The following is a 12,231-nucleotide window of genomic DNA, read 5'->3' on the forward strand; positions in this document are numbered from 1 at the left end:
AATGACGTTTATAGGTTAATTCTGGTTTGAAATACTGGCCTCTTAGTTTAATATTAATAATTAAATAATTGGCCTGGTCTCCAGAAATGCTGAGCTGCTGGCAGCTTCTGTGGAAACTCGGTTCATTTGCAGGGTCTTTAAATGTTTCAGAGCGTCTAGCATTAGGAAGTTGTTTTTGTAAATCTTGGCTATGACAAAAGCTAATCTGAGTCTGCTAGATATTTATTCATCAGGATTGCTTGCTCTGGAGATATCTGAAGTTCTGAACTGTTATTGTGACTTTGTTTATCTGCTGACACACTTCTCTGTGTTGTGATGAAGCTGCAGTGCTATGCTCTAACACTTTTGTACTGGAGTCCTTGAAAATCCATTAAACTGAACTACTTAGCTGGTATATTACTTCCTTAGGGCATAAATCATACACTACAGCAGCTTAGTAGACAGATATTTAACTTGAATATAATCCGAAGGCACACATTTTGGTATATGATTGGACTTGCCTTGCATATTAATATGACAAACATGTATTTACAAGTCATTAAGAATGCAGATAGTTTTTCTCACTTTATCTGCTTTTCCCATCTTTTTTCCCTAAAACAGGGCTTTTTGGAAACTAACGCTCTCAAGATCGTGCCCAGTTTCCCCCTTCCAACAAGAACTAATAAAAGAGCCACAAAACTGTAGGAAGCAAACTGCCTGTGCTGTGTTGTCTTTTTTTTTTTATAGAATTACTTTGGGCAGGATAGTGCAGTTGTGCATAACTATAAAGCTTTAAGTGACTGGACCTTTATCTTCTGTTGCTCTTTTCAAAAACAAGATATTGAGGCAGTTTCAGGAATAGTGTGGTATTTTGTCATCTCTGGCATTTAAAATATATAATTTTGAAGTTTTTATTTTCTTCATTACACAAAACAGTTTGTTCTCAGTATGCTCCCGATTTTAAGAAGCACTCAGGCTTAGTTAGGGAATGACTGATTCAGGTTTAGGTAATGCTGATTTGCATGAAGTGTACATAAAAGCATAGTTCTTGTTTTTCTCTTGATGTGGTTCTTGGTGCCAAGAAACTCTAAAATTAAAAAATCCTCCATACCTGAAAGATTAGTGTTTTATTTCTAATTATGTTCAAGTCATTTCTTTGAGACATTCCATCTCTCTTTTCTCATCTTCTTGACCTTCACAATTCAGATTTAGCAGAAAGCTCACTTTCTAAAGCTGCTGCTATATATATATAAATATGGAACAATTACTTTTCAGTCTCCTGGTGGCTATGATTAAATGGAATAGTGGCATGTTATTATGAGGTTTGATTGAACTTTGTCATAGCCTTTGTATCAAATGATCCCCAAGAACTGTAGACTAAACTATATTTTTTAACTTCTCTGAAATTACAATAAGAGTTTAAATCCTTGGATGAAATTCTTAATCTGTACCTTGGAAGGAATGACCAATGATTAATATTTGTAATTTTTAGTTATAGGGAAACTACATTTTAGTGATTGCTCTGATTTGATAATTACAAGTGAGTTGGACGGCAATAATCAATATGAATCAAGGAAAAAGAGCAGTTAAAGTAGTTTGCGTTGTGTACTGGTTTCAGAGTGTGCTAACAGGATGCCTACTCAATCCTGCTTGGCCATGCTACTTACTAATGTCAGCACTGGCTGGGAAGCACTCAGTAATCATCCCTCTTACTTTCAGTAATAAAATATTAAATCCCCAAATTCAGCAACTTCAAGTTGGGCAGATGCTCCTAGTCAGAGTAGTATACAGAGCAATGAATTTGGGCAGCAGTAAAAATGACAACATGCAAGTCTCAGTGGAGGGAGATCTAAAAACCAGAGGCTTGGATATAAGCTATTCATTTTGTTTTCTGCAATTGAAAGTGGAAGAGTAATTCAGTCTTTAAGCACTCAGGTGGGGAGTGATGAGTGAGGAAGTAATCACAACCAGAGATCAAAGCTGTGCTCAGAGCATAAGCCTTTGAATAAGAACAGTGCCATTTTACACTTCCCAGAACCTACATACATTATCTACTTATCAGGATAGCGCTCCTTGATCACATAGGTAGAATGATGTAGCGCAGAAGACCTTATTTTTTTCAGTTTCTGACTAATAGGTTACATATTCTGATTAACCGATACAAGAAAGATTTTCAAACATCAATTTTTTTCCAACTTTTAAATTTTCTTCTTTGTCAGTATGGTAGTACACACTTCCTTGCTATCTGATATATTAATTTCAATGAATTTTATGCAGTGATTATTATTATATCTGGTTTGGCTACATTATCACCTTCTACTGTCTTCATATGCTTAAGAAGATCATAAAAGCTGGTTTAAAATGCCTGTTCTAGATCTTAAGTGTACTTGTAATTTGACACATTTAACTTAAAACTATTAACATTAAACTGGCCATTAAACAGACTTAAAAACTAGCATGAAATGTAATTGTTTTCTGAAACTTGCACTTGCAGTCTTTAGTTTAAAACGTGAATTTATATTGGATTAGCTAAGTCATTCAGAGATGATCCCAAATATACCATAAACCCACAGACTGTTGAAATTTCAATTATGTTTAAGCAAAAGTGCTCATAGAAATATAAAAGCCTCACAAGGAACATTGGTAGATTCCTCAGTGGGGAATAAAGTGGTCTAAGTGGAAACAGTACATTTTATGTTCAGCACAATGTATGAATGAAAGTGCATTGGACACATGCAGCTTATTTGAAGGTACCTGTATCTAGAGGGAAAAAATGTTTTTCTGCTACTTTGATGGGTTGATACGAAAGAGTTCTTTGAGCATTTGAAGCTTTGATTTTATGAACTTCTTGGTTTGGGTTTTTTATCAGCTGTAATTACTTGGCTTCAAGATCAGTTTGCTATGACAACTCATAGTGTGTTCTTAGTAGATTTTTATTTTTAATTAAATGCTTTGCTGCATTCTTCCTTACTTTATACTAGGTAGGTAGCAGTACCTATTGCTGTAGTTAACAGATCAGTTTCCATTGTAACCTCCTGTGTAACCTTATAAAACATTTGTCTTCTACATTGAATTTTTCCATGCTTGGAAGCCAGATTCTGCTTGCCTTAATCTAGGAAGCATTCTTCTGCTTCTCCAGTGGCTATCTGCTCATTTGCTTTTAATACAAAATTTGAAAGTGTGTGAAAGCCCTTAGTTTTTCATGTCATATTTATTAAATTGTTATTTCAGCTTCAAATTTTGGCATCTTTTATATTCAAAGCATAATACTGATGAATGTTCAAAGACTTTCCATTTTAAATATTTAGCTTATAAAGATGAGAAACACAAGCAAGTTAGTCGCTACATATCCTACTGACAAATTTGTTTATGGGAAATTAAGCAACAGTGTGATATATTTATCTAAGAAGTGTGGTAGGATAATTTGGATTCTCTTCTGTCTGTAAATTAGGCAGATCTTTCAAAAATATTATTCTAAATTGCTAGCACTTAACACTGTTCTTTTGCAAAGTATTTTACAAATATACACTAAACTTTAAATATACCATTAATATAGGTCAGTTGGTGTTGTAATTGTGTTTTACACCTGGGGAAACTGAGGTAGAAATGTTAAGTGCTTTAACCCAGGTTACTTGAGATTTAGAACACGTATCTCTTAGCCATTAGTCCTGTGCTGAAATCATAGGATTACATCATTGCCATATTCCCTCACGTAGGATCTATCGATAGCCCATTCAAACCAGTGGGGAAAAGTGCCAGATTATGTCAGCCGGTTTCATGTCTGGGTTATAATTAACATGTCAAGGCTTGCATCGACTGCAGCCAGCTTGGATTCAGTGTGAAGGATAACTGTGGACTTCTCTTGGTTGCTTTACGGGGAAGCTATTGTTATCAAATGTGGATTTATTCTACATATTTTATGATTTAATTCTGCATAAATAAAGTCAGTTGGCTAAAGTGTACAAGTGAGACCACTGCTATAATAGGCTTTATAGAAATGTCATGATAACATGATGGGAGCAAGAGTTACTCTTATGCAGGCCTGATGAAAAAATCCTCTTTAAAATCTTGTTCAGTCTTACATGCTGAAATATGACCTTTTACCCTAGTCTAGACATGTCCTTTGCAAGCTATTTCTAGTTTGTATGAAGATTCCTTGATTTAAAACATGTATGTTAATTTAATGCTGTCACGAATGATGGGGTTTACAGCCTGAGAAGCTGACAGCTGCTTCTCTGCAGAACAGAGTAAGCAAAAGCAATGTAAGCCTCTCCAGACCCATACTGCGAATGACATGTCATCTGCTTTTTATGAGATAAGTTGTGAGCTTCAGAAAGTGAATTCACTGCAAGAGAGAAACTGGAGAAGGTCTTGCCGCCCTTTTCCACCACAAAGTGGTTGAATTATGTGGATTACTTCTGAAATCTCTAGTTATCTGGCACTGAGATTACACACCTATATTTGGTACAGTTCAAGCCAACAGTCTGGAAACTAGTTGATGACAACTGCTAGCTTTCATGTAAAATTACTATGTATATGTCAAAATATAACAAAAAGTTTAATTAAACCCCATTTATTAAGTTGGCTTATTGGGAAATGTCCAACAGTAACTTGTACATTTCAGGCCTTGTTTTTCTTCCCTGAAAGGTTTCAACCTCTTGGAAGGTAATTTTCATCTCCTTGCCCTTTCCACTCTCCCCCTACCACAGCTGGCCTCAATATTCTGCATTCAAGAGATGATTGCTCATTTTCTCTAGTACGCAAACCAATTATCTTCTCAGGGTAGAGTTACAATGTAGTAGGAATAAGGACCTAAGTGTCTGTGCAGTATGTTTGCTATGTATCTGGGATGCTTGAGACCTACAATGCAATCCCAAGGTATTCACCCAGCATATGTTCAGCATGTCTAGCCATTCCAGGTGTGTTATGATTACTGAACATGCATAGATCAGTTAAGCAAAAGCCATTTGTCTAATAAGGGCCCAGGTGTCAGGCAGCCCAGTGGAGGTACTGACTCTGATTCTGACAAAATTACCTCCTCTGTAGCTTGAAATGGGCCCTTCTTCCTCTCCCAGTCTGTTCTCAAACGCTCTTCACCAATCGTGAATAGTGTACAGAACTAATATGGACCACTGCCTGGTGTTCACTCCAGTCATTCCCTACTCCATTCCGATTTCTTCTTTGCAGTAATGTCTTCCTGCAGGATAGGAAAGTAATTCATCGTGTCATGGTTTCGCAGGGTACCCTACTGTGAGGAGGCTGGACTAGATGAGCTCTCAAGATGTTTTCCAAGCTGAGTTATTCTATGATCCTATGTCTTTGTATCTTCCTGTAAGAATAGATATACATAGATATACAGATATATATTTGTGTCTAGTCTTTGTAATTATATGCATAGAGTTTTTTTAAATTTTGACTTGTGTTTGTAGTAGCTGTAATGTGACCTTTCTGAATCTCTTACAGACAAAAGCAGAGCAGTCCCAAGGTGCATACTTCTTGCCTGAGTTTGCGCTTTCTCCACAGGGGAGTTTTCTTGAGGATACCACGGGGGAACAATTCCTCACTTATCGTTATGATGACCAGGTCAGTATGCCATCTGTGAAAATGACAGAGATTGTCATGTTCATGTAACTCTGAGACAGAGATTACTGAGAGACAAATTAAGAAACAAAGTATGCGTTATCTTTTGAAGACACATCAAATTTATAGCAAATTGAATGATAACACATTATACGAAATGGAAATTAAGGCACTTAATTGTAGAAATAATAGATCAAAACCACTTATGGAAAATATTAATAGGACATAGTAGAGAAGAAAGCAACAGTGTTTCAGTGATGTGTTAATAGATGTCTATAGTTAGTTCTGTACAATGTGTAGAATTAGAGGTTGTCCTTTCTGTGAATTGTTTGACCTATCCTAAATTGTTTTATTTCATGCATAAATGAAATAAGGCAGATCTTGCATTTCCCAGCTTGTGAAAAGTCAGCACATTTTATTAGTTCATGAAGTTTTCAGAAGGGAAGGTTGAGTGAATTATAAAGAAACAAATGCAAAGTGTAATAATGGATGAATCAGAGTGTTTAGAAAGCAACAAATTATGTATTTTAAAGTTGGAGATCTTTAATGCTTTCTCCAGACCCATAGAAACATTATGTTAAACATGGAATATAGATATAAATGTAAAGAAAGCAACATGAAAGAAATGCTGTTAATCTTGGCAAAAGATCTAAAGTAAACCTAGGAAATGTGTGGCATGCTGTGGAAATTTACTCATAACACAATGTGTTCCAGAAGTCAGTTGAACTTCACATCAAAACTGTCTGAATTACATTCATAGACACTTACAGTACGTTTCTTAATATAAGAGGAGGGAATTTGTTAGGAAAAACTCCCTGTAAAAGCGAGAGAAGAGGCAAACTTGCCCTGCAGTCACAAGGTATGGTTCTGTCAAGTGATTGGCAGCTTTATTTTGAAAGATGGTTGCCTTGCAGGAGCTACTTTGAGAAAAATAGTTTGCTCATCACTGCTCTAAAGAAGGAACTGAGATGAGTTCATTAATGCTTTAGACTGAGTGTCTTTTTAGGAAGACAAAAGGAAGCAGAAGAGATACAACAGAAAGCATGCTGAGCTACTGTAAATTATTTTAATTTAGTTTAAATATGTTTACAAGAAGTCATACTTTTTCTGCCCTAGAGGGTCTTGATTATCAACAGAAAAGGAACTTAGATAAGAAGTCCCCTGGACCAAACACCTGGGAAAGCAATAACTTACAGGACAGTAAAGTGCAGCTGCAACTCAGGCTGCATTTAATGACAGTAGTTGAAAAACCCTATAAAGGTTATACACTTTGATCAAAACAGCTTCCATTAAATGGAGAACATTTTAAAGAAGATAAATCAAATATAACAGAGGCATAGTGTGAGTCTCTGAATAGACTGTTTGGACTATGTGAATGGCATAGCTGATAAAAAAAAAACCAAAATGAATCCCCCCCAAAAAACCTCAAATACCAGCATAGCTCTATACAGAAGCCAGTTCCAAGCTCAATTCTGTTTGATGGAAAGTTTTCCGTTAATTCCATTGGGATCTGAATGGGATCTGGGATATGGTCAGCTTCTGTTCTTTCACAAATGTGATTCAGTTTTGAAGCCTGCTCTTCCCAGACAGTGAGCAGTATGAAATTAAGCTCAAATTCTTGGAACTCAAAATGGTGCCTAAAACATCAGAATGCTGAAAATAAAAGCAACAACTGTATTAATAATAGCTTCTTTTGAAAGGAAATTCAGTCCTTAAGTGTTATTTCTTAAAAAATATGAGTACATTGAATGCAGATGGGAACTGACCTATATCTCTAGTTTACCTTCCTGTGAGTAAACCAAGAATTCTTCAGTAAATAGAAAGATTTTTCTCCTTAACCTTCTAGGACATTAATCATAGGATTGTAATAATGTACTGTTATAATTTACTTATGCTTTTGCTGAAATGTTCATACAAAACTCAATTTTGTCATGTGGTCAAACTGAGCCAGAAAACTTGACTTTTTCTTGTTTTCTCTGTTTCATTCTACTCTTTCATATGACATATACTCTATGAATGGAAGGACGTCTTAAAGCAGAGGGAGGAAATCCTTCATCAGATCATTTCTTGACTTTTTGTAAGCGGTATGGATAGGCTTGATATGTGATAGTTGTGATAAGGATATGCAGGTGAATACAAAGAGAAATGTATGTACATTGAAAGGACATTTTTAATTACCTAATGTGTCTGACATGGAAATGGAATCACTCCAGGAATGTTGCCACATAATAAGAAAAAAAATGCAGTAGCATCTTCTCACACACCTTAATTCAGTTTTAGCACTTCACTTTCTATCCTGCCCCACTGTGAAGGTGTGCTGACCTGTGGGAAATACGTTCCTTCCTTTTCTCTGAACACCAGAACTGTCCTGTGGGCATCCCTACAGAGTACTGGTGTTCCTGTACATCCTAAGTTACATTATTTTAGTTGAAAATTGGAAAAGTGAAATAACCTTGTACACTTGACCCCAACGAAACAAGAGATCAGTCTTACCCGATCTATTGTGAAAATCGTACCTTCATCTGTATTCATGAAAGGGAGCAGAACAGATAAAAGGGATGAGAGGCTCCTAAGACTGTGGCCCGGGGGTGGGAGAAGAGGGTGGGTCACAACCTCTGTTCTTTTGGCTAGCCAACAAGATGTCAAGACCCTTGCAGGAAAAGTGATCCTTCTGTATCTTCCCAAGTGTGCCCTTCTATCCTTGCATTGTTCCTCATATCCAGGCCAATAAAATTTCCAGTTTGTTGGGTTAGATGGATATTATTTTTATATAGCATCATCATCACCATGATCCAAGATTAGTTTCCTTACATCCTCCAAACACAGGAATGTTTCAAAGGGGTTTTCTTTGGCTGTTGTGTATCATATTTTTCAAGCAGGGAGCCAGTTTAATCAGGATCATTCATTCCTTTGTTGGTAAGTAATCTCAGTAAAATAGAACTAGCTGTTACTTAAATTTTCAAAAGTATTTGCTATCTGAAAAGACGAGCTTACAGTTTGAAATGGAAGATGAGTAGATATTAATGGGAACACACTGTACTGTGTTCTAGCCCAGCAAAATTACATATGGATTCATGTTGTACATGCAAGATAGTACATTTTGTTCTGGTTTAATCTGGCAGGACTGTGCTCTCATTTTTGTACAGGATTGCACTAACCCCTTTGCATATTCAGTTGCTATGTGTGTGCTTAAGAATTACATGCAGATGAAATTCTTTGGCTAGATATTTTCAAAATTCAGTGAATGTATCTTTTTTTACCTCCTCTATGACTACAGAAGAAAATACCTTATAGGACCTGATTAGATACTGCCACCTTTATTTGCTGAGGTGACATCTGGACTGAGTGGTACATTATAGTTTTGACACTTTTACTGCTTTATCTTCAGAGAAAAAGAAAAACAGTGATTCAAAGCAAGTATTTTTAAGGGCTCCCAAAGAACAGAAATATAGAAACGTTTACACTGAGTATTTTCTTATAGCTCTTGCATTGTACAGCAAGCTCTCTTGCATCAGTGCTTTGTGCACTGCACTTCTAAAAGTCTACTGAGTCAATGTAATGTAAATCTAACTTAGTACCAAATAGATTTTGATGCTTAGCTAAAGACTTCATTTGCCATTAGAAATTTGAGACTGAGAAAAATATGCCCCTCTCCTATCATTCTTGAATGGGTTTTAAAATAAATATATAAGTAATAGTCCTTCACCCCCAGCTTTGAGATGAGTTGAACCTTGCCGTAAGCAAGTTTCCTAGTTTTCTTTCTGATTTCTTTTGGCTTTTCACCTTTTAATCTACTATAAGGAATTTTTTTTCTTTTCCAGAATACTAGTAGTACTGGAAAGCTTTCTTGCAGAAATAAAATGTTCTTGTTTTCTGACACTTAAGGTATTGCTTCCAAGTATTAAAACCATTCCATATGACGGACCACCAACAAGGACAGCAGTGAAAACTTGGTTGGGCTCAATATGTTTGAAGTACCTTTCTACTTCGATTGGCTGGCTGAAAGAGACAGCTTTTTGTGGGGAAAAAAGGAAAGAAAAAAGAAAAAGAGGTTATCTTCTTTTAAGTGAGAAAATGTTTGCTTGACCAGTTAGCTTTCTAACTGACCTTGCTCCTTCTAAGTTTTATGATCTTTAAATTTAAACTCGTAACAAGGACACCCTGATTCGGGAATTAGACATGTGGCACTAAGTAGTCCAATCTTGGCAAAGAAATGTAGTGTTTCTAAATAACTCTTTTTTAAAAAAAATGCAGTCAGGAAGAGTGGTAAATATTGGCATCTTGAAACCACCCAGCAAGCAATTAAAATGATGAAAATTTGCGCTTTCAGACTTGTGAGTGTTTAGATATGCGAGGTAAGGTAGAAACCAGTGAGTCTGTTTTCAACTATATGTGCGAGTTGTAATACACAGGCTGATGTGGGTACTGTTACTTTAAATAACTAACCTTTCTTTGCGTTTGCTAGAAAAGTCTACTATAAAGTGAATGCTAAAATTGGGAGAGTAAGTATTCTGATATATGCCTTGTCCTCCACAAAGAGAAATATTCTGGCTTGGTTTCTGCTTTTTCAGGGGGAAAAGAAGGATGGTATTTAAAGCATTAACTAAGAAAAAGGCAGTGGAACCCAGGATCTGGATAACGTAAAAAATTAATGTAAAAATAAACTCATGGAACCTATTATTCCACCTTTTTGTTTGTAGTCAGCCAGCAATAAATGTTCATGTTTGTTGTGTAAGTTTTTCATATCATATGAAGTAAACTATTATGTGGACAGAAGTTTTCTCATGGATCCAACTGGGCTGACAGCCATTTTCCCCCCAGTTTCTCTCACCTGCTTTCCCCACTCCACCTGCTGCTGATGGCCATCCTCCCTGCTCAGCCTGTGGAACTGTCTCTGAGTCACTGCCTGGTTTTGAGTATCAGCTGCTTGCTGGCTTCTGCTCCTAGTCTGAGCCTTTTTATTCCATTGCCACCTAGTTTGCATGTAAATCACCAGTGAAATGGAGCTAGAAATTTTTGGGCTTGGAGATGAGTCATGTAAGGGACAAACTTATTTCAAATTAACACATCAGTGAAGACAAGCTCTAATCCTGAGAAGGGAGTAAGATTTGTAGTTAGCAGCACACCTGCTACCCAAGTACCTAAAGCTCCAGCACTCTCCTTTTGAGAAAGAGCCAGAAACTTGTGTTATACTGTGACATGACATTTTTGTTGATACCCTGAAGAAGCATTCAGAACTATTAAAATGACAATATCTTGAATCTCAGTGTCTAGCTCTTCATTTAAAGATTCTTTTTGGAGTGAAACAAGCTGTTCTCAAGTGGATTCATTTATGTATTCTGAGTGTGAGCTGGTAGGTTAACTTTTGTCGAAGCACCAGAGGTGCAACTACTAGTACCTGGCCACCTGAATTCCAGTACTATGTTAGAAATATTCCTCTTCAGCTGAGTAAGGAACTGACCTTGCAGTCCTTATTCAGCCAATGTGCTGATATTAGAATAACACAAATTCCGCTGACGTGAATCCTGCAAGTAGTTCAATTCTCTTAGCCGAGACATCTTGTGTAAGTAACAAATTATGAGGTCAGGGTTGTGGTACTCCATACTAATCCTACAGATGTTAATAAGGAGTTTTAAGTCATGTTCAGAATTTAGAGCCATGTGTTTGTAAAGCTGTGTGAAGGTAAAATGCACCATTTGGTGTTTTTGTGGAAATCTAACTGAAGGTGATGTTAGGCGCTCCCTAATATTTTCAGTTCTTTTGCTTGTTTTTTTTGATACCTTTATTTTCTCTTTGTAGGTTTAATTTGGACTTCTTTATTTTTAAGAATTTAAAAAAAATATTACTTGGATAATGAAATTAGCTCTGTAATCAAGTGAAATGTGTTTCTGATTTGGAGTGGGCGGGGGTGAAGGAGGCAGGGATTAAGAGCAAATGAAAACCACTTACAATTTCAGGCAAAACTACTCAGAGACTGGTATGGCGTAAGTCAGTAGGCATGATCCTATTCAAACAATACTTTTGTTTAGGCTAATTGCTTACTGAAAATGTGTGACTAGCATATGCACAAGTAATTGTATCATTAGTGATATATTCTTGTGCATGATAGATTACTCAGTGAACTGAAAACTGTTTTAACATACTTTTGTTTATTGGCAAACTGAATGAGGAACTGGCACTTTTTAAAGCACCAACTAACATTTTAAGCTTGGGGTTTTGTTCAGAGAAAATGGGGGAAGTGCTGCATGCAGTACATTTTTCATTGTGCACAAAGAACTACAGACTTTCATGTTTTGTATTACTGCATTAGTCCCAACCCTGCCAAAGGTCTCTGCGTGTAAATCGTACTTACAGAAGTAGGTCTTCACCTCGTGCAGGATAAGTGCCTTCACAGGGAATCTGTAATAATATAATTTCCGCAGAAAACACACATTATATCATTTCAATTTGGATGAAATACCTGCTATGAGGCTGTAATCCTATTCCACTAAATTCTGTGGTAAAATTTATTGGCCTGTATCCTGAGTCCATCTGTGGCTGTGGTAATACTGGCCTCAGTGGCTGGCGGAGGATTCCCAGGTAGCAGAAGCAGCCCCTCATTTGCAAGTTCCTCCCCCAAAATGACTTCTCAAGGAAGGAGAATGGACATAAATTTTCAGGTGTTTTCTGTTA

The 12,231-nt window shown here is 36.6% G+C and overlaps 1 protein-coding gene across 2 annotated transcripts in view; it reads left to right on the forward strand.

Moving 5' to 3' along the window:
• ADAMTSL3 (ADAMTS like 3) overlaps window positions 1–12,231 on the forward strand; it is a 186,486-nt gene that overhangs the window by 26,122 nt on the left and 148,133 nt on the right. For both annotated transcript variants that reach the window (XM_068410394.1, XM_068410395.1), the window contains exon 3: window positions 5,443–5,562. In XM_068410394.1, coding sequence (XP_068266495.1) covers window positions 5,443–5,562 — 120 coding nt within the window. The remainder of the gene's footprint in view (window positions 1–5,442; window positions 5,563–12,231) is intronic.

This window comes from Nyctibius grandis, chromosome 11 (assembly GCF_013368605.1).
Source record: "Nyctibius grandis isolate bNycGra1 chromosome 11, bNycGra1.pri, whole genome shotgun sequence".
Lineage (NCBI taxonomy): Eukaryota > Metazoa > Chordata > Aves > Nyctibiiformes > Nyctibiidae > Nyctibius > Nyctibius grandis.